The 23,790-nt window shown below is 43.1% G+C and overlaps 2 protein-coding genes across 2 annotated transcripts in view; one reads left to right on the top strand and one right to left on the bottom strand.

Moving 5' to 3' along the window:
- The window catches only part of LOC306930227 (proteinase-activated receptor 3-like), a 401,892-nt gene that overhangs the window by 188,377 nt on the left and 189,725 nt on the right, over positions 1-23,790 (bottom strand).
- dock3 (dedicator of cytokinesis 3) overlaps positions 9,913-23,790 on the top strand; it is a gene marked incomplete at both ends in the record, with an annotated part of 242,237 nt that continues 228,359 nt past the window's right edge. Inside the window, one exon of the mRNA XM_079511052.1 lies at positions 9,913-9,949. Within this exon, the coding sequence (XP_079367178.1) occupies positions 9,913-9,949 (37 nt within the window). The remainder of the gene's footprint in view (positions 9,950-23,790) is intronic.

Genomic DNA, 23,790 nt, shown 5'->3' on the forward strand with positions numbered 1-23,790 from the left:
CATCCATCCATCCATCCATCCATCCATCCATCTTCATGTAGAACTATACTACTTTGACTGAAGTCACAGGATGACACCAGTGACACACATCACTCCAACCAGGAAGTGACCATCTCAATCTGAATAATCTGCAAAACGCTTTCTGTCTTCACTTTTTGTTAGTTTGTTAATTTGTTTGTTTGGTTGTTTTGGGCATGGGGCCTGTCTGTCTGTCCCCAAAATGCCGATACATGTATGTTTTTGATTTATCATCTTATTTGACATTTTACCTTTAAAAACACCAAATGGAAGAGAGATAAAAGGCCAAAGCTTTTCAGAGCATATTTATTTTGTAATGATCAATCAGTTGATTGTGTGGCTTGGATCAGTCTCAATCTGCAGTTCTTTTCAATTGTTTGGCTGTATTTATAAACAACAAGAACATAGATCTAGAATCTATCATTATATAATTCTACATTGTGCTAACTATAGGAAGCAACACTAGTTTGGGGAACTCCTTTCACTCTGTTTCACAAATCACAGACCGGGATGGTCAAACGTCCCAGTCAGAGTAATTGGATGTCAGAATTATGGGCAGTCCCCTCCCAACACTCCCTGCTTCCACCTCGGAGGAAAGCCTCGTCTGTGTTACAAAATTGCTGTGTGATCCGGTCCGACTGGATCATAAACCCGAAAAGGAATGCTGCCCAGGCTAGCTGACCGGTGTCGCCACAGCCGCACATGCAGTGACTAATATCCCTTCCAGGCATCGGCTTCCTTCCCCCAAACACAGGCCAGTTTTGTTCGTATATAGACGCTCGACAAAGCCAGATGCACCGCCGTAGATTCGAAACTCCCAGTACCTTGTGGGCAGGTACATTACGACTGCACCACCTGAGTGCCCTCAACATACTGTAACAAGAATGTTCTATGGGAGTTCAGTCCCTGCCTGGCACAACATATTTTCAGAACAGAACACACCTTTTCAATGTCATGAATGTATGCTATATGAAAAGCACAGAATGTATGCTATATGAAACAGATCTCCAAAAAGTATATTTATATTATATTATAGAAATGGTGTTTGTTTGTATGTAACCACCAAAAAATGTATACTATGTTTATACTATGTTTTCAATCATGCAATGTGTTAAAGGTAGGGTACGTTCTCTTTGTTTTTGTTAAAACAAGTTCTTTGTTAAATTACCATAGTACTCTATTTGCTGATAGTCTCTGTGTCTCTCCAGTTCTTAAATAAATACAGCATACAGATTTCATCCAATCAGGAGAGAGAACCCATACAGGTAAACACGTGAAACTGGAAGTAATGAAGTGAGCTGACCAAATTGGAACTGTAACACTGCAGTTTGATGATTGAATTAGATGACATTTTAAACACACCTGTATAATGTTCTGTTTATTAAAGAGCAGAGAGATGGGGAGACCCCTAGCTGTTACTATTTGTCACACTTAGGCCTATTAGCCTACATAATAGTCTATTCCCTATCTTCCCAAAACATTGCGGAAATAGCATTTAAGTTACTGTTTTGGTCATACTGTATCTGTCCTGTGGAAAAACATGTAATCTGTAATAATACTGTATGTTGCAATGTTCAATGCCAAATACACAATTAAATTAAGTTAATCGCAATCATTTATTAAATATAACACATTGATACATAATTTTTTACCAGAAAGGTTAGTTTTAACCAACACAATATCACTTATTGTCCAAGGCTCAAATCAATGTAAAATGTCCATACAGTTGTGAGCTTTTCCTTCAACAGATGTAGTATTCTTTGTTGGACACAAGGAGGTGGTGTTTCTCTGCTTTCCATTATTCTGCTTCTGTGTGTAAAAATGAATGCAGTGCAATGTACTGGTTTTCAAAGTTGGGACCTCTAAGGGGCCCAAATGGACCCTTACGGACGGTATAACTATTCCATCGTAGGCTTCCCTTGATAAAGAGGACATAAATGTGGTCTGCCTAAGGACCTCACAGTCCTCTCTGGTGTCTGATAGCGCCACATCCAGCGTCTCTCTTCCTGTGAATGCAATCATCGTTATTTCTATATACAAATAACAATACAATGGAAACTATGCACAAAAACAAATTTCACCCATTTTTTTTTACTTCTGTAAACCTGTGATGCGACGACAAAGCTGATTCGGATTCGGATTCCGATTATTTGGGTAATTTTGCCAATACTGTAAAGTGTTAATTAGGCCTAACTCTGAGTGTGTACACAACTACAGTAACCAAATGGATAAGGTTAGGTTACCTGCTGCTAGTGCCGACTCTTGTAGAGTGAGGAGAGGAGGAGGACTCTCAGACAGCTGGTGTTGGCACTTGACTGTCACCGTCTCCACACCTTAGCGCAAAACGGTCTTAAGCTGCGCACTTCTTAAGCTCTGCGCAGCTTAAACTCCGCGGACTTTTTGCGCGGAGGAAAGCGTTTCCGGGAATCTGGCCGTCGCGCAAAAAGTCCGCGGAGGTGGAGCTTCTTTTCCATCCACCAGCTGTCTAAAAACTCAGAATTTAAGCTGCTCGCAGCCGAGAACGTGCGCAGCTCTTTCGATAGTGTGGCAGCACCTAGTGCCATGGTAGCATGGATGGAGAGGGCAAGGCCTGGCCTAAGTGGCCTGCATGGCCGGGATTCTGATGTGCTTTGTATAGCAATTTCCATTTTGTTAGAGTATCCGGACTACTGTCGAGGTTGCTAACTTTCTTACTGATGAAATGGTGGTAAAACATTTGATGATGGTTCTGCTTCCAGGGCACAGCCCGGTCTCTGTAGAGGCCACTTCTTATTTCATTACAATACAAGTAGTGCAGTTCTCAACCTCTTCAGTTCGCGACTCCCAAATTAATCAGAATGTGAACTGGGCGACTGGCATCTAATTAAGCTCACAACAATTATTGCCTTGCAATTTGGCCAAAGTTTGACCAGTTTTTATAGTATAGTTTGTTGTACCAATTTGACACGTACACTTCGTTTATTTTCTTTTGTTTCTTTTTAGGTAGGCCTACTGTATTATAAAAGGTCTGCCCCTGGCCTCTGCTCATCATCTGCCCACTGCTCATTCTCAATGAATATGTTACTAATGTCTGCTTTGATCCATTTGAAAATGTGATAAATGAGTAAATCAAGCAACCGGAAGTTGCGTCATCACTCCAAAATGGCGGAAGCGGCGAGCGCTGGGCGGCGCTGTTTTTCGTTACTATGGGTATGGGACTCATGGGAGTGTCGTCTCCTGTATTTGTTATAGAATATCTCCCATTTCGCTATTACATGCTCCACTTCCGTCACTAGTGTTTTTCAACCAATCATAATTATTACTGAATTAATTAACGTTCGGCATGGCGCTTTAGCATTCCTGTGTGTATTTCCACAGCAAGTCAGCGACAAAGTTGGTTGTGTGCTAATCAGTTTGTAAACATGAGTCATGACAGCTGTATGTATTTGAAGGTCAGTGTAATGTGTGTATTAATAATAAGTTATTATAACTCCTGGTGGGTTGTACAGTACTTTGCGTGTGTTCAAAGCATGTATTAGCATTTTCTAACCACACGAGGGTGCTATTACTCTGTGTAGTAATGCAATTCTCCTCTGGCTGAGAATGTTCGAGCTGCAATGATTTCAAAATGATCTCTGACACTGCCATAATAAGGAATAGTAAAGAGCACCCTTTGTTAAACATTCAATTTCAAATAGTGGCTTACTCTGAATGCTGCCAATTAGTTAGGCTATATTTTCAGTCAGGCCAATAGTAGTTTACAAAACAAAAGAGGAAAGAAAGAGACAACTGGTTCCTTACTGTAAGCTACACGTATATGGGCCAGTACTGTTTGCAAAGTCACTCCTGCTGCAGCTAATGTTTGTTTCTGGTCCTAGATGCAGGTCCCAGACTCGTTGGTGTCCGGAAGAAACCAAAGGTTTATGCTTTTTTTCTTCATAAATCGATGCTATTGAACACCCGTTACTGGGAACCCGCATTTGTGTGTTGGTTTAAACAAAATGATATTGAACCAAATGGAAAGTATTAATAAGTGCTTCGGCAAAAAAAAACCTAAGTCCTAATTTGGAGAGATATGTATATCATTTATATATTGGGAGTGTTCTAGACCGGAGCAGTGTTTCTCAACCTTTTCAGGCCCTTAAAATAATCATATATATTTGAACCATGGGGACCCCCTAGCGGCCTAGCCCCTTTCCTACACCATTATTTACATTTTCTTAAATGTTGTTATAGATATCTGTGAAATCGAGAGCTCTATATCTCTCTCTTGTTTACCTTGGCAGGTGGTTCCCTATACCAGCAGCCCTGCCCACAACCCTCCACAGCACTGAGGGAAGGAAAACAGCAGCACGGGTGCCCTGCATGTAATGTAAGTTTTCTATAATGCTGTATTCCCTATTTGAAAGGGAAGGTGACCTTTCTAAAATTAAGACAAGATAGGGATTGTGACAGTGGCATATAGTAGATGACTGTAGTGGGTATATCGTGATAATTCCCTCCCAGCCTTTGTACACACCCATCCCGGAGCCAGAGACCCCATATTCACTGAAGTACATGCATCCAATCCACAACTGAGAGCATTATGAAAGATGGGTATGCCAAATTTGCCAATGCCATTTACAGCTGGGGGGACAAATGTAAACACTTTGGACTTATTTTCTACTGTTGGTGTTAATCACGATCCAACTCTGCCAATTAGGCATTTTCTGAATACGGCCACTGCTTGAGCACATGTTCATCAGCAAGGGTTAGGATTTAGAGTAGAGATTTTCAAGTTCAACAGCAGTATTAACTGTGAACTGAACACACACACACACAAACACACACGCGCACACTAGAAATTGTGATGAATGTAATGCAATACATTAGATATGTGCTGTTAGATATGTGCCAGTGTGTTTGCTATACCTACCTACCATGTGTAACATTAGTGTCCAAAGCGGCAACAGAAATGAATGAGCTTTTGTTGATTCTACATTTAAAACTTGCAATTCTAGAGAAATCACAGCTGTCAAGCAACCGTGTTCTTTGGTAGTTGAGGTCCGCTGTCCGATATAGCGCCCACACTGTGGAACGATCTAGAACGTCTCAAACCCTGCCTGTACTTCTTGGCATTCAAAATGTCAGACTGAGAGCTGCTGTTTCCACAAGGCAATATGTTGTCCGGTTTATTGCGTTTTGTTTTTGATCTTGGTATTTTAGAATTTCTTGTTATTGAGTGTACAGCACTTTGGTTCAACACTGTTGTTTTAAAGGTGCTCTAATAAATAAAGTGGATTGGATTGGATTGGATTGGATTGAATTCCAGGTCAAGGTCATAGGTCACAGCTAAACTTGAAGCATTGGATGGAAATGTGAATGGAGGAGAGGAGATGCCTTACCATGCCAAACATACAGTATTTTATGGCAGTGATACTATCTGGTAATCGTGAAACAAAATCAACTCGAGTGAACGTGTCTGTCACAAAACTATATTTTCATGTATAATTCTGCATTTCTTACTGGATATAGAGAAATCCTGGAGCTTTCCTATATAGACTACATCATGCTATGTAGGAATGCACGATTAATCGGTAGCATAATCGGAATCGGCCATATCGGCCATAAAAATCGGTATCGGAAGAGTCTCAAAATAATACAGATTATTTAATCGGTTTTCACCAGCAAAAAAAAAGGAAATCTACATTTAATTTGTGTACTGATCTCATTCAGTTGTGAAAACAGACATTTGGAAAAGAGTATAGCTAATTTGATTGATTGATTGATTGATTGATTGATTGATTGATTGATTGATTGATTTGAATACTTTATTAACATGCTTTGGGCCGAGCCCCTAGGACCTAGACTTGTTTCCATTGTGGTCCTCTAATATTGGAATCGGTCAGAATCAGTATCGGCAGATAATAGTTCAAATGTATATAGCGCTTTTCTAAGTACCTAAAGCGCTTTACATAAAACACTAGGAAAAAACTTTAATTCAAGAAAACAAAAAAGAAAACTGAGCAAAACAAGTAAAATGTCAGTGCTGGGTTAAAAACATAAAAGGCTAAGCAAGGGATGGGGGACATCTTAACCAGACCTCAGCTGGAGAAAGCTATCTTGAAGAGGTGGGTTTTGAGTGAGGTTTTGAAGGAGAGGAGGGGGGGGCAACTCTGAGATGATTGGGGAGTGCATTCCATAGGTTGGGGGCAGAAACATAGAAGGCCCTGTCCCCCCAGGTGCGATACTTGGCCTTGCGGACCTTCAGGAGGTTGGCTTCACTAGACCTGAGTGGGCGGGAGGGGGCGTAGGGTTTGAGAAGTTCAGAGAGGTAGCGGGGAGCCAGGTTGTTGAGTGCTTTGTAGGTGGTGAGCAGGATTTTGTAGTGAATTCTTTAGATATGACCCTGCAAATAATCAGAGATTGGATATCCTCATCCTCATTTCATAATCGTGCACCCCTAATGCTATGCCATTTCGATTACATGTAATTTATCACATGATTCATTTACAGTCAACAATTATTTTGTATTTTGAATTATTTAGTTGATGTTGCACTACTGTTTTATAATCTTACTGTACTATTTACATTATTTTACTTAAGTTGTAGCTGCACTTTAAAAAATATTAATGCCATTTGTATTTATTCCTAGAACAGTGTTTCCTTTTTATTTAAATTTCAAGGACCCCATAACTGAGACCGTACAAGGAACAGACGCATTTTGGGTGTTGGAAAACCCTCAAGGAACCCAGAGAGTGCCTGGACCCAACTTATGGGGTCGGAATCGGTATTGTTGAGGAAATAAATTGTATCTGTACATCTCTACAAACAAAGGTAGCTGGGTCACCCTGGAGTCTCATCCATGGATTGCACATACCGCTAGACATTAGATTATGTTGGTAGGGATGTCCCGATCCAATCCTGATACCACAATTTCTGTGTTAGCCGATACCGATACCGAATACCGATACCAGTGTTGTGATCTTGTGTTGTGTTTATAGCTATCTAGCTATATATCTCGTCTTGTGTTTATATTAGCTATATATCTCGTGTTGTGTTTGTAGCTATCTAGCTATATATATCTCGTGTTGTGTTTATAGCAGACTCCTCACTCAAACGTGCACTTGCAGTTTGGGCAACTCCAAAGCAAACTCCACATTTTATTTACCTGCCATAGTGTCAACCCCTTACCTCTGTGTCGGATCGGTGGTTAGACTGCAGGCATATTCACCGATACCGATATGACCCGATATGACAAATAGGGCCGATACCGATACTTTTCTGATACCGATACAGTGTCGGGACATCTCTAGTTGGTATAGGATACTTGTTGAGACCATACATTCCATTCAGGCTCTTTCCCATAAGGCCTCAGTCCATCAGCAGACTCTGTGGAGATCACCATTGGTAGAACCAAATATATCCGTACGTCATGTACGGCTCCCGGTCCCGGTCGCTGCCCGCACAGAATACAACACTCTGATGCTGGCATTCAAAGCAACCAAAGGTATGGCTCCCCCATATCCCCCATAGCATGATTGAACCCTACAAACCCTCCCGCGCACTCAGATCAGCCAACGCAGGAAAGCTGGAAGTACCCTCACTAAAAACGCCGGGACAACGCTCCACACGTCCCAAACTCTTCTCCCTTCTGGCCCCAAAACTGTGGAATGCACTCCCCGTTGCAATCAGAACTGCAGCATCACTCCCAATCTTCCGCCGTAGTCTGAAGACCCACCTCTTCAGACTCCATCATGGCCCATAGCACTTATCCTACCCCCTTAGATAGCACTTTTAGACTTAGATAGCATTTGAAACAGACTTATAGCATGTCATGTAGACAGCACAATACATTGCAGCAGATACATTGTGCATGGTGAACAACAGCAAATGGCAGCCATACATTGGCTGTTGCACTTGTTGTTTTACACTGTAAAACCTGTGGTGTTCATTTAACACTGAGGATGTATTATAACCCATTACAACCAGGAAAGCATCAGTGTCATTCATTTCTTATTTTAGTTATGAGTGTGTCCTGATTTTGAGGGAAGACTCATAATGTTCATAACTTTTCTAGTTAGCTTGGTATAAACTTGAAAGTTTGAAAATCAGTATTTTGATTATTTGCATTCACTTGGTATGAAACCAAGTAGCAGCAATTTATTCAAATGTAAGTGAAATTGGGGGCATGTTGGCACAGTCGGTAGTGCTGTCGCCTCACAGCTAGAAGGTCCTGGGTTCGATTCCCGCTGGGGATGCTGTGGGTGCTGGTGGTGTCCTCTCCTCCGTGTCATCAGTTCCCATACCTTGGTGAAAGGCCCTTTCTGTGTGAAGTTTGCATGTGAAGTTCTCCCCGTGTCCCCTATAGGGTATAGGTACCCTCACAAAAAACATGCCGTAATCCTGGTCTCTAAACTACCTCCCCCTGGCCAGCCGGGGCGCCTGATGGAGGGGAAAGGAACTATTCGGAATAACATGTTCTTCGCGCTACGTCCGGTCGGGGAAACTCTCCCCTGTCAGGTGAAAAGAAGCTGCAGCTTGGACTCCTCATGCATAGAAGGAAGCATGAGGCCAGTCCAATGCCCCCCCCAGGTTGGCCGCTACATTAGAAGATAATTGACACAATATATATATTGCAAAATTGTGGAAAAAATAAGTAAGTGAATTAAAGGTAGTTGCTCTGAGGTCATTTGGTGTAGCACTGTAGCCTATACACAGTGCAGGGATACATGATGATTTGTAGTTCCATTAGACATCCCTTCCCCTCTGTCTCTCTCAAAAAAATCTGTGTTTCACCCAACCCCCCCCCCCCCCCCCCCTCTCTCTCTCTCTCTCTCTCTCTGTATCAGTGTATCCTAGTATATTGCATTACTTACCAGAAATAGGGTAAATTAAGTGTGATTCCAAAATAATAATAACAAAAGATATTCCTGTTATTGGCCACTTAAAGTTGTTCAATCTAAAAGTTGAATTCCATTTTAATGTCATGCTGTTTAGATACAGAGCATCACTTTATCTGTTGATATGTTGGTCATTTAACTTTTTCTTAAATCATAAATCAGGTTATGCTTTATCACATTATGTAATGTGATACTACACATTACCCCAGCAGGACCCGTGGGGGTCCCCGGACACTACGTTGAGAACCACTAAGGCTTATTCTCGGCAGCAGGAGGGGGGGTTTACGCAACATCCACCCCCCTTTTCGACTGATCCGCTTAGACCAAATGTAGCAGATCATCTCTCCAACAACAAGTAAGAGCAGACGAGAGAGAGAGGGACCGCTCCAGCTCCACCGTCATCCCAAGTCATATCCTACAGTACAAACAGACAGCGACGGGACCGTTCATCGCTCTCCTGTCTCCTCCACACTTATCCCAGCAGCGGCCACACACACACACACACACACACACACACACACACACACACACACACACACACACACACACACACACACACACACACACACACACACACACACACACACACACACACACACACACACACACGTTATTACACACACACACACGTTATTGGAGATCAGATCAGTGTGGGAAGAAGAAGGAAAGGAACATCCACGATGGTCCACGCAGGGAGTCTTTCTGTGACGGATAATAATGCCGTCACGTTCTGACCGATCGCTGCACGCTGATGTGAGAACGGACTGACTGAACATGTAGAGGATGATGATGATGCACCTGCACCTTCATCCCTGTGGAGGAGAAGAAGCGCATAGAGAAATGATATGCGTCATTCTCACGGAAAATGTCCACCCGTAAATAAGACGCACGTTTTTCGTTTTCGCCGCGGAGCGACGTATATGAACCAGATTACGTTTCAACTTTGTTTTTTGTGGCGGTGATATTTCACTTCGGGTTCACGTACAGGACTACTAGTTGCTTATTGTTGGGATTCCCCCATCCCGTCGTCATCATGTGGACCCCCACGGAGGAAGAGAAGATAGGAGTGGGTGAGTTGATTGATGAATGAATGAGTCTGCTCTGCTTGGTAATCCCTGGTTTACAGCCTGTATTACATTTCCTGGGTGACTTTCATAGCCCACGCACACATTGAAACCCTGAGTGTTTTGATGGTTAATTTAGCTAACTAGTGGGCTATACAAATCAATGTAGCCTACAGCCTACAAGTGTATGTGGTTGTCAGCCAGTGGTCCGGGGCCCACTAGTGGTCTTCGGTGTGTGTGTGTGTGTGTGTGTGTGTGTGTGTGTGTGTGTGTGTGTGTGTGGGTGGGGTGGGGGGGGGGGGGGGGGGGGTCTGAGAGGCTAAATCTCATCAAATGTTGGTCTGTGGCTCAAATGCCGAATCAATAATGGACCTTGATATGAACAGGGTTGAAAAGCACTATAGTATGATTTCATAAAGTCTTAGTTGGAGTTACAAATTGTAATTGACTTATATGAACATTGAGGATTTTACTGTGTAGTGTGTAGTGTGTGTGTGTGTGTGTGTGTGTGTGTGTGTGTGTGTGTGTGTGTGTGTGTGTGTGTGTGTGTGTGTGTGTGTGTGTGTGTGTGTGTGTGTGTGTGCGTGCACAACACACTGTGTTGTGCGCACACTGTATGCCTGCGCAATTCTCATCTGAACAACAGGTGCAGCTTGATCGCTGTAAAATGAAGGGGGGGGGGGGGGGGGTGTCTGTTGGGACAGTCAAAGGGGCTGTATGATGATGTTTTGAGTTGGGGTGTTCCTTTGGGACTAGAGGCTGTTATGTTGGGACAAGACAGATAGCTATCAATGTGGGGGGTTCTGTTGGAATGAGAGGGACTGTATGGTGATATTCCACTGATATAGCCTGTTGTTAGTACGTTGGTAGTTGGACTTATTGAAGACTCTTGTCAAGAGCCACAGTTCAAGTGTATTTTCTTTCTTTATTCGCACACACACACACACACACACACACACACACACACACACACACACACACACACACACACACACACACACACACACACACACACACACACACACACACACACACACACACACACACACACACACACACACATTCTCTCTCTTCCATCTCTTACTCCATCTGTCTTTGCCCCTCTGGTCGCTTCCATTAAAAGATAGTACTATACGTATAATTAGTACAAGTAGTAGATTACAAGTAGCCAATTAAAGATGTAACTGTTATGGCAATCAATTGTCTCCACACATTTCTGTGTTGCCACTGCTATTATGAACCATACTGGCTCACCTGTCAGTGAGGAGTCCCCACCGGGACACTACTCCTAACTCCTCCCGTTCAACACCCCCCTTAGGAGTCACTAGCGCAGAGACAAAGATCACCCTCCCTATATATACCCAACTTTCCCTTCCCCAAAAACACTGCCAATTGTGTTCATACAGAGGCTTGGCTAAACCTCTCGGTTTCCTTCAAGGTAAACAACAGCAAAAAAAACAGTGAATCTTTCCTAAAGGACTATCACCCTATTCATGAAACCCTCATTGATCCTCGGTGCCACCATAGCCTTGTGTATACGTTACATTTCCATTGACATCATTCTACAATCAATAACAGATAATCTATATGATTTAAGTGTTTCCTGTCACATAGCCTGTTACACAACGTACATGGCAAAGCATTGGGATATAAAAAGTGCTTGATTAATGCCAGCATAGAGCTGTGTATTGTCTGATATAGGCTACTTTAAAGGCAATTGAGTGACTTTCAGAATTCTGAAATGAACACAGTGATTAGAGACAGACTGATCAATCTGTGGGTGACTTTACAGAATAACAACCTTACTTGTAATAGTCTATGTCTATGATGACCATATTCACTCTTTAGACTCTAGACTAGAAGATTTATTTATTATGCCTAGACTAAGTAAATGTTTTTGTCTGCATTTTTTCCCTTTATATAATAACTTCACAAATCCACCATCAACACAAAGCTCCGCTGTGTTGTAGGTCGAAAGGAAGTGTTGAAAGCCAACCCTGCAAAAGCACATTTAATTTAACTAAAGACCCTGCCTCTTAAAATCCTGGGGATTATAATCATCCTTCATTCAGAGAAAACTCGCCACTGCTTGAGCCAGGAGGTGATGACTGGGAAGGTTTGGGTAAAAGAATGGATGGAGTGAAATGGTACTGAGAGCTGCTCCAAAACATGACTCACCCCTATTGGTCTATTTATATCGAGGTTCCACTATAGTGTTGATTTGACAGCATTTTTTTATTTTGTTTAGTCAGTCTTTTGAATAAAGTATTAATCAGGCTTTATCTCAACAGCACAAACGAAACTGGGTCATCTTTGAAATTCACCTGAGTAATAATGACAGACTAGGGGCGCCCGCTGGCCAAGTGGTCCATGCGCATGCCACATATACTGTACTGTAGGCCTTGGTCTGACAGCGCGTTGCGTGTTCGAGTCCCGTTCATGATGACCTTTGTTGCATGTCTCTCCCCTTCTCTCTCTCCCTCTTTCCTGTCAATCTTCACTTGATACTATCAATAAAAGCAGAAAAGCCAAAAAACTAATCTTAAAAAAATAAAAATAATAATAATAATAATAATGACAGACAACATAAATGAGTGTTATTTTATTTTAGTGTTAATTTTTAGCATTAGCAGACACTAGGGAACATGGTGACTCACTGTATGATCAGATGTATTGGATTGACGTGCTGTTCATGAAAGTGAGCGATCAGGGAAATTCGCTGACAGGAAGTCAATTACGGGGAAATCGTGATTGGCATTCTGTTAATTGCAAAGAGATACTTAGTAGAATTTGAATGAGGTGTCTATTTTTTTCCTTGTCAGTTCGATAACTGCTGTACAATTGATTGATTCATTGATTGAATACTTTATTAGTCAGAAATGAAACAGCACAAGGTACAGTCACACATTTAGGCTAAAAGGATACTCTGGATATTCGATTGTGGCCCAACAACACATTTATTTGGGTGGAATGGCTTAAGGCACAGCGTAAAAAAGAGCTCAGAGTTATGCAGAATTTCTAAGCAATACAGACTAGTGATCTTTTTTAGTAGTCTCACAATAGTCAGACACTTTAGATTCCTATAGTAGGCCTATATCTAAGGGGCAAATCGGGCTTACAGTGTTTTTGTCTGGGGAACAACTATTGAAAAGTAATGAAATAGTACCGCCCCTAAAAACAAGAAAACACGGATGTGCATTACAGCCCAGCCAATCAGAGGATTACCTGACTTTTTCCCTCTCTCTGAAGTGTGATTCAGACCCTCTCGTCACTGGTGCTGAGTTGTTGGCGACATTAGACGGTGGCTTCGACCACGTGAGACTTGGTGACTGCAGACCTGTCACACCTATATGTATAGCTTTATATGTATAGACCTGTCACACCTATATGTATAGCTTTATATGTATAGACCTGTCACACCTATATGTATAGCTTTATATGTATAGACCTGTCACACCTATATGTATAGCTTTATATGTATAGACCTGTCACACCTATATGTATAGCTTTATATGTATAGTCCTGTCACACCTATATGTATAGCTTTATATGTATAGACCTGTCACACCTATATGTTTAGCTTTATATGTATAGTCCTGTCACACCTATATGTATAGCTTTATATGTATAGACCTGTCACACCTATATGTATAGCTTTATATGTATAGACCTGTCACACCTATATGTATAGCTTTATACTGTATGTATAGTCCTGTCACACCTATACGTATAGCTTTATATGTATAGACCTGTCACACCTATATGTATAGCTTTATATGTATAGACCTGTCACACCTATATGTATAGCTTTATATGTATAGACCTGTCACACCTATATGTATAGCTTTATATGTATAGTCCTGTCACACCTATATGTATAGACCTGTCACACCTATATGTATAGACCTGTCACACCTATATGTATAGACCTGTCACACCTATATGTATAGACCTGTCACACCTATATGTATAGACCTGTCACACCTATATGTATAGACCTGTCACACCTATATGTATAGACCTGTCACACCTATATGTATAGACCTGTCACACCTATATGTATAGACCTGTCACACCTATATGTATAGACCTGTCACACCTATATGTATAGACCTGTCACACCTATATGTATAGACCTGTCACACCTATATGTATAGCTTTCTAGCCTGGCATGGCCAGACTAATATCACTGTGTAGATATTAGTCTGGATTCTCTGTGTGGAACCTGCATTTCCAAGGTGCTAGTTAGTACCTTTCAACCATCTGTGCCATATATATATACTGTATATACTGTAGTATATATATATATATATATATATATATATATATATATACTGTAGTATATATATATATATATATATATATATACTGTATATACTGTATATACTGTAGTATATATATATATATATATATATATATATATATATACTACAGTATATACAGTATATATATATATATATATATATATATATACTGTAGTATATATATATATATATATATATATATATATATATACTGTAGTATATATATATATATACATAATCAACGAGTACATAAAGAAATATGACATGTTTATATGCTGATTTGTGGGGGGAATAGTATAATCATAATCAACACCGCACAATGGATGTTCCATCCTTCCATCCTTCCTTCCTGCTCCTTCGTGTGTGCGTGTGTGCGTGTGTGCGTGTGTGCGTGCGTGTGTGTGCGTGTGTGCGTCTGAGATGTGTGTGTGATGTGTATACTATGCATGTGTGCGTTTTCTCTCGCCTTGCAAAGCAGACAGTTTATTTGTGTGTGGCTGGATGAGACTGTGCATACCAAGGCTGGACGAGTGGTATCTCATAGTGCTTCTCCCATGGTTCCCAGTCCGCTAGAGGCCAGCGGGAGAAAACAACTATTCACTCAGCACTAAATGGGCCTTTGTAGCTCCCATACATGGCCCTGAATACAGCCATGGCTTCCTCTAGGGCCGAACGGCACAGCACAGCACTCGCTTCTCTCACTCACACATCACTGGACACACGCACGCACGAACGCATGCACGCACACAGAGGGACAGAGAAAGCAGACAGGAATATCATGTGCATTCACACTCACAACAGGGGACATGTGTACACACATAGAGAGGTTGACAGGAGTGCACAGTCTCTCTCTCTCTCTCTCTCTCTCTCTCTCTCTCTCTCTTTCACACACACACACACACACACACACACACACACACACACACACACACACACACACACACACACACACACACACACACACACACACACACACACACATACACACACGCCTGAGACTGGACAGCAGTGGACACATAACAATACACAGAGAATAATACACACACATTCTCACTTTTACCTCCCGGGAGGAGGATGCAAAAAATGTGAAACTTTAAGAGAATGAAGTTGGGCATTTTATGAAGTTTTGTAAGGAGAGTGCTGTAAAACACTCAGTGCTGTTCAGTTGCCGTGTTTTGTTTTGTATTTGACAGAGTATAGAGAGACAGGAAACGGAGAGAGGGAGTATGGGGAGTGACGACATGCAACAAATGGTGCAGCACCTCAGTTGCGGCTTTGCTCCTATCTGTCAATAAGTGTGTGTGTGTGTGTGTGTGCGTGTGTGCGTGTGTGCGTGTGTGCGTGCGTGCGTGCGTGCGTGCGTGCGTGCGTGCGTGCGTGCGTGCGTGCGTGCGTTCTGCTGAATAATAATGATGACAAGAATGTTAGGGAGGTGGCTCCATCCTCCTCAGCAGATGCCAGGTCCCGTCCCACTGGCCAGGGAGTCACGAGTCAGAGACACGCTTTATTGGGTTCAAACGGAAAACCAGCGGGAAGCTTAGTTGACCCCTGATCTGATGGTTTTGGTCCTTGAGGGGCTTCTTGGTGGTTCCCAGCTAAATGATGCAGAGTTGGTAACAAAATAGACCCTTATTAGAACTTTAACTCTTGAATGTAAAATGTTATGCTCCCAAGAGTTAAATTATTGTTATACATCTGCATTACTTAATTCACAAGAAGTCTACACAATTAGAGAATGTGGAAGAATTGTTATTTTGATCGTTTGCCTGTTATCTCTCCTATGGTACATACAGTACAGTAGGCTAAATAGAATACAGCATAGAATTGTGGACAAAACCTTCTATTGTAATTATTGTTGGTTCTATAGATTATCATAAGCTGAAATGCACATACATCATGGCAATCTACAGCGTGACACACACAAGCATCAAAAGTAGCAGATCCACAAGCTCCAAACGTGGTGCATAGCGTTTTGATCTTGAAGATCTGCTACTTTTGAGACGATATAGACCCAGAGGAACATACGTTTTTCAGAAAACTGTTTGGATTTAGAAGACATTTGTAGAATTGGCCTCAGGTCTTAATGGGTTTAATTCAGAGACATGAGATGCAGCCATAGGCTATACAATATGTACAACAGTAGTGTGTGTGTGTGTGTGTGTGTGTGTGTGTGTGTGTGTGTGTGTGTGTGTGCGTGTGTGCGGGTGCGCGGGTGCGTGTGCGTCTCTTCAGAGCCTCGAACACAGTAGCAGCCTAGAGGAGATGTTCATAGTTGTTATGGTTACTCTCTCTATGCCCTCAGAAATTCTGCTAAAGCTTGGTTCCACTATCGCCATAACAACAGCATAACTTCACTCACTCGCATCTTGTGTAGGTGAGAGAGAGACAGAGAAAAAGAGAGATTTTGTTTGTGTGTCTGCATATGTGCATGTGTTGACTGCAAGTGTGTTATAGTCTGTGCGTAGGTGTACATACATGTGTGTGCTTGTGTGTTTCTGTGTGTGCTTCAGCAGGCAGGGATGCTATTTTCAATATGTTTCTCTCAATGTCACACATCACACCTCCATCGCCACCCAAATCCCCCCCCCCCCCCCCCTGAGAATGAGGGCTACTTCATAGATCATCGCAAGCCTTCAAACATGTTATAACTTTAGCTCGGCTGTGCTGTGACATATCGTCTCTGTGTCGGTCATGTTTAAACTCGTACTTTCCAGGATTCAAATTCAAAAGTAGCAGATCTACAAGCTCGAAGTGTGTCGCGTTTCAAACTTGTGCATCTTTTGATGTCTCTCTCTCTCTCTGTCTCTCTCTCTCTCTCTCTCTCTCTCTCTCATTAGCAGGCAACAGTCACTCTGTTTCTGGCACAACAGCGCCACTTTTGCCCCTACTGGTACTCTAAACATAGTCACATAGGTACATAGGTTAAGACAGACATTGCTCTTCCTTGGAGTGGTTGCACCACTCAAAAAGAAAGTTAGGATATGGAGGTTTCTGCTCCACAACAACGATATGCATCTATGCAGCTGGCTTACAGGGCAGTAAATAATGTGGGCAAATCCTACCCCAGCCTCTCTGACATGTTATGTATATCCAGGATTCCTAATTGTATGACTGATGGTGGACCATGTATGTTATGGAGTCATGCATAGTATGTTGTATATATTTGGAATGTATTCAGGGGTGATTCATCCACATTATATATCACCTGTGAGTGCGATTAAAAATATACCCAGTGCAGCAGGTGTTCCCGCATAATTGCTATTTTAAACACATCCTCGCTTCACTGCGAGCTAGACTTAGGTCTTTTAAGTTTTCAACAGTTCTGCTGTAACTCGGAGAGTGGTGCACTCTCACCGTTAAATGAGCACTGCAGATTTAACTGTGTGTTTAACTATTCATGTCTCCTGATTAGAGATGCTCACTAGTCAGTCACTACAGAGTTGTAATGGGTGGCTGGGTTAACAACAAGCATCACAGATAGCTCTCTACACCCATTCCCTCCATGACTGCCTCATCCTCCTTCTTTTGGGAGACTTTTCATTGTTTTATTTATTTGTTTTACCCAGAATCTGTCTGTCTGTCTGTCTGTCTGTCAGTCTCTCTCTCTCTCCCTCTCTCTCTCTCTCTCTCTCTCTCTCTCTCTCTCTCTCTCTCTCTCTCTCTCCCCTCCCTCTCTCTCTCTCTCTCTCTCTCTCTCTTTCTCTCGTGGGTGTCCCCACTCACAGGCTGCGGGCCAGATGCCGTGGCTCAATTATCTCTCTCGGATGGCCTCATCTATCTCTGTCCAAATCTGTCTCTTTCTTTTTGTCTGCATGTCTGTGTGTACGTTTCTCTGCCCATGGGCACTGTGTGTGTGTGTGTGTGTGTGTGTGTGTGTGTGTGTGTGTGTGTGTGTGTGTGTGTGTGTGTGTGTGTGTGTGTGTGTGTGTGTGTGTGTGTGTGTGAGAGAGAGAATTTCGGGTACTCCATCATTCACTGTAGTCTAGTTTAATCTCGTCTTCTACACACGATTGTGTATACTTATTAGACCCACCTACAGTATATGCTTAATAGAACTGTACTGTATGTACAAATGCATTTATTATGTATCATTGTTGCATGCTCAATGACAAACCAAAACACGCTTGGCCTATTCCAAGCAGTTGAATGAACTTGCAAAGCGAGCGTTGTAGGCAGTGGAATCCTGACAATTACTTTTGACGTCGCTACCCTTTGATGCACCTTCCAGGCCCTCACATCTAGAGCTATAGGGCAGCTACCAGGCCCTCACATCTAGCTATAGGGCAGCTACCAGGCCCTCACATCTAGAGCTATAGGGCAGCTACCAGGCCCTCACATCTAGAGCTATAGGGCAGCTACCAGGCCCTCACATCTAGAGCTATAGGGCAGCTACCAGGCCCTCACATCTAGAGCTATAGGGCAGCTACCAGGCCCTCACACCTAGAGCTATAGGGCAGCTACCAGGCCCTCACATCTAGAGCTATAGGGCAGCTACCAGGCCCTCACATCTAGAGCTATAGGGCAGCTACCAGGCCCTCACGCCTAGAGCTATAGGGCAGCTACCAGGCCCTCACATCTAGAGCTATAGGGCAGCTACCAGGCCCTCACATCTAGAGCTATAGGGCAGCTACCAGGCCCTCACACCTAGAGCTATAGGGCAGCTACCAGGCCCTCACATCTAGAGCTATAGGGCAGCTACCAGGCCCTCACACCTAGAGCTATAGGGCAGCTACCAGGCCCTCACATCTAGAGCTATAGGGCAGCTACCAGGCCCTGACATCTAGAGCTATAGGGCAGCTACCAGGCCCTCACATCTAGAGCTATAGGGCAGCTACCAGGCCCTCACACCTAGAGCTATAGGGCAGCTACCAGGCCCTCACATCTAGAGCCATAGGGCAGCTACCAGGCCCTCACATCTAGAGCTATAGGGCAGCTACCAGGCCCTCACATCTAGAGCTATAGGGCAGCTACCAGGCCCTCACATCTAGAGCTATAGGGCAGCTACCAGGCCCTCACATCTAGAGCTAGGGCAGCTACCAGGCCCTCACATCTAGAGCTATAGGGCAGCTACCAGGCCCTCACATCTAGAGCTATAGGGCAGCTACCAGGCCCTCACATCTAGAGCTATAGGGCAGCTACCAGGCCCTCACATCTAGAGCTATAGGGCAGCTACCAGGCCCTCACATCTAAAGAAAAAAAAAACATGTGGACAAAGAAACACTATTTGAAAAATGGTTGTATAATATGATTGTCCCTAAATAAAGAATTTAAAAACCCCCCCAAAAAAACACTTCACGGATTGGCAAGACATCGCTTGACATTTATTGCCGCTGTACCATTATAAGTGTTGGCAGTAAAGGAACCTCCACTCCCTACAGAGAAACGCTCCACTGATTCCCCGTGATCTGCTGTGATCCACCTCAGAGCTGCATTGTGACATGCTGCAATGGACCGTGCACCTGAAGGGAGCACCGAAGAAAGACGTCCAGCCTGCTGTGGTAGCGGTGGGGCACCGGGTCTACTCGTTCGGAGGCTCTACGTTCACCACGGATCAGATTCATGTGAACATCTTCAACACGGTCACTTTACTCTGGACCAAGTTGCCCCCGGTGATAAATAGAAATGGAAAGCGTCCCCGTCAGGTTCCCTCCTTGCGCTATGGCCACACCGCCGTGTTGATAGAAGATAATGTCTACGTCTGCGGAGTTACCGACCGAGGAAGCTTTTGCAAGAACAGGCCGTACGCGTTTGACGTCCACACCCACAGGTGGTTCAGGCCCAAGGTTTATGGGACTGTTCCAGAGGCGAGGTTCGACCATTCGGCATGCGCCCTCCGGAAGGTCATGTATATCTATGGAGGACACAGCTGGACTGATTGGACCAATGACATGTACAAGTTGGACACCACCACCATGTTCTGGTCTGTAATAAACCCCCGGGGAACTTCACCACCTACTTCAGCATACCACTCTACCACTATCCTCGGGACAAAGATGTTTGTGTTTGGGGGAGAAGGGGACGAGGAGGACTCCTACAACTATGTCAGAGTGTTTGACACAGAGACCAACCATTGGCTGAACCAACCTTCCACAAAGCTTTGTCCAGAAAGGCAGAGGAAATACCATTCAGTCTTCGTCTGCATTGGAGAGCTGTATGTATTTGGTAGTATAAAACGGAAAAAGCCCAGCAATCTCTGGAAGTTCAATCCAGAGACGTTCTCCTGGAAGAAGGTTGGGATCAAGGGGAAAGGTCCACGTAATAACGGGTTGTGCTGTTGCGTGGTGAGAGATCGTATCATTCTCTTTGGAGGATACCAGGGATACAACACAGTCCATGATGACCTGTACATCTTAGACTTAAGTCCTAGTCTGAAGACGGTATGCAAGCTAGCAGTCATTCATTACGGTCTGGAACAGTCTGGACTCCCACACAACATCAGGTGGGAACTGGAAGCCATGACAGAAGGGACACAGTGTGCCAACTGAGAAATGAAGCCACAGAGAAAAGTACTTCCAGCCACTGGAAGTACTGACTACTGTCAGCATAGGATGCCCCTCAGAGCACAGATCTCCACCGGGTAGGGTTGCCTGTCCAGGGTTGTATTAGTCGTGAGCTGCAGCCGTCAGACACAAGGAAGCTGTGGGGTAAATAATTTGTGCAACAGCCGGTGAAACTGTTCCAGTTTGTGGCACCCCCTGAGGGCATAAGTGAAAAGCACTTTTGAAGGTGAGCTGTACAGTGGCCCCTCCACGTGTGATTTCAATTTGAGGATGATTGGATGTTTCGTTCATGAGATATGGTGTTTCTTATTTAGAAATAGGCCACGCCCCCCAACAATGAGATATGGTGTTTCTTATTTAGAAATAGGCCACGCCCCCCAACAATGAGATATGGTGTTTCTTATTTAGAAATAGGCCACGCCCCCCAACAATGAGATATGGTGTTTCTTATTTAGAAATAGGCCACGCCCCCCAACAATGAGATATGGTGTTTCTTATTTAGAAATAGGCCATGCCCCCCCTGTAATTACAGGCAAACGGTATGAAGAGTATCAATACACTCTTTGACGTCATTGTCACTCGACGCAGGACACCAGTTATGCCTGTTTGGTGAAAATAATGCTTTTCTGCAACAAACACTTGTGGCGCCCCCTATGGATGGGCATGAAATTGCTCTTGGCAACTCCCCTCAATGTGTGATTTTAACTATTATATACTAGTTCCTCCCTAACATTTAGTCTAGTTTTTATTTGTTCACAAACTTGTCTATAGTCTTAGTCATCATGGCTTAGTTATTATTTGTTCGTTAACACTGTTACTGTCAATGAGGAACTGTACCACTGCATGTGATGGTGTATAGTCCTGCTGGGATTTGCCTACAATGTGTGGGGAGTTTTGAATGGAACACAGAAGTTGTTGCTGGCATGTCTTGCCTTTGTTTGTACTCAGACAATATGTGCACCATTGAAGCTGGCTGCTTTTTTGGTTTTGTTCCTCTGCCTTTGGATAAACTCCAGTGTCTCCTCAGCCTTGAATTCTACCAAACCATCCACAGCCACCACACTTGACAGTTCCACAAAGGAAATGGAATGATGATTCAGTAATCCTGGTCTCTATACTGCCTCCCCCTGACCAGCAGGGGCACCTGATGGAGGGGAAAGGAACTGGTTGACATGCTACGTCCAACTGGGGATATTCCCCCCCTGTCAGGTGAAACTCCATGCATGGAAGGAAGCATGTGGTCAGTCCGTTGTGTGCATGTGTGTGCGTGCACGTGTGTTTGTGTGTAACACACTAGAGATGTTTGATCCTCTAAGTCTAAGACCTGTTCTCCACTGACTTCCTGTTCATTCACTCACATTAATAGGACAGCATGCCCAGGCACTGGCTTTGTTAGACAGATAATCTGATTGGTGTGTGTGTGTGTGTGTGTGTGTGTGTGTGTGTGTGTGTGTGTGTGTGTGTGTGTGTGTGTGTGTGTGTGTGTGTGTGTGCGTGTGTGTGCATATATGCGTGTGTGCGTTTGCATGTGTGAGTTAGCATGTATGAGTGTGTGCGTGTCAGCATTGGTCCCCTCTGTGCATTCATTCAAAGGTAACCATTGAAGAAAGTGGACCTCTTGGAGACACAGCTGATGAAATGTAGTGAAACAAATGCAGTCACATTGCAGTTCTTTCAGGTTGTTTACTGTATGTGCCAGTATAAGTGCACCATAATCAGTGTTCATTTTTACAGCAAATTCTGATTTACATATATAGTTTTAGTCCTATTTTAGTTATCTGAAATTGTTTAGTCTTAGTCTAGTCTTAGTCGACAAAATTAAGACTGACCATAATAGGAATTCCTAATATTTACTTACTAATACTCATTGTGTTGTGAGATTCTTTGAAACCTCACTTAATATAAACAAGGGCAATACTATTTATTCATCCATGCTCATGCCCTTTTATAGCACACATGTTCTATCCTTTATTTTTCTGTCTATATAATAAAAATCACACCTGTGTGAAGTGAAGGGCGCTCTTATCATCTTACAACATCAATTACAACATAATGTTTGTTTAAGCAACGGGTGCTAATGTTTGTTTAAGTCTTCAAAACAAACATTAGATTTCTTTATTGTCTATGGCGCTTTCTTAAACAAACATTATAGCCATATATATTCACACCCGTGTGAAATGAGGAGCGCTCTTGTTATTGTACATCAATTTATGTTATTATCATTTAATGTTTTGATGTTTAATTTACGTCATATATATAGCGGAATTATCAGCTCTTATCATCATACATCATCATGGATCATCTCATACTGGCCATTGGCCAATCAGAATGCCTGTTGCCTGTGATTGGTTAGCTGATTTGCTCGTTTACATATGACGTAAATCTTCTCTTCAATGTCAATAGTGTTTAATGTTTTCATGTTTAATTTACGTCATATTTAGCGGAATTCTGACGTCATTTCTCCGTTCATCGTCAATGGTAAAACTTGAGACGGGCGGGGACAAAATTTAGCGGACATTTGACCAGAATTCTCTTACCGCGGTCAATGGCAAATCTTGAGACGTGTGGGGACAAAAGCTGTTTATAGAAGGGGCTAGCGCTACAAACAAAAAAGAAGGGGCTACAAACAAATTCAACTATGTATTCATTCATCCCTATATATGTTCTTTCATATTTACCAGTATGTTGGGACAAGCAGGACTAACGTAGCTAGGTGATCAGACTGTGTCAGCACTCAGCAAGAACAGCCTGTTACAGTAGACTTGCAGTGCATAAACCCCTCATTACAAAGACTAATGCACATTTAAGAGTTCAGTGGAGCAAGAAATAATATAGGCGCTGATACAGCGTGTTCCTCCTTCACCATGTTCTCTACCCGGGCGGCTGTGGCTCAGGAGGTAGAGCAGGTCGTCCAGTGATCCCTGGGTCGGCCGGCTCCTCCTGTCCACATGTCAAAGTGTCTTTGGGCAAGACACTGAACCCTACATTGTCTCCAATGAGTTGGTCGGTGTGAGCTTGCCACCATTGGTGTGTGAATGTGGGA

The sequence above is a fragment of the Electrona antarctica genome, assembly GCF_951216825.1.
Source record: "Electrona antarctica genome assembly, chromosome: 9".
Lineage (NCBI taxonomy): Eukaryota > Metazoa > Chordata > Actinopteri > Myctophiformes > Myctophidae > Electrona > Electrona antarctica.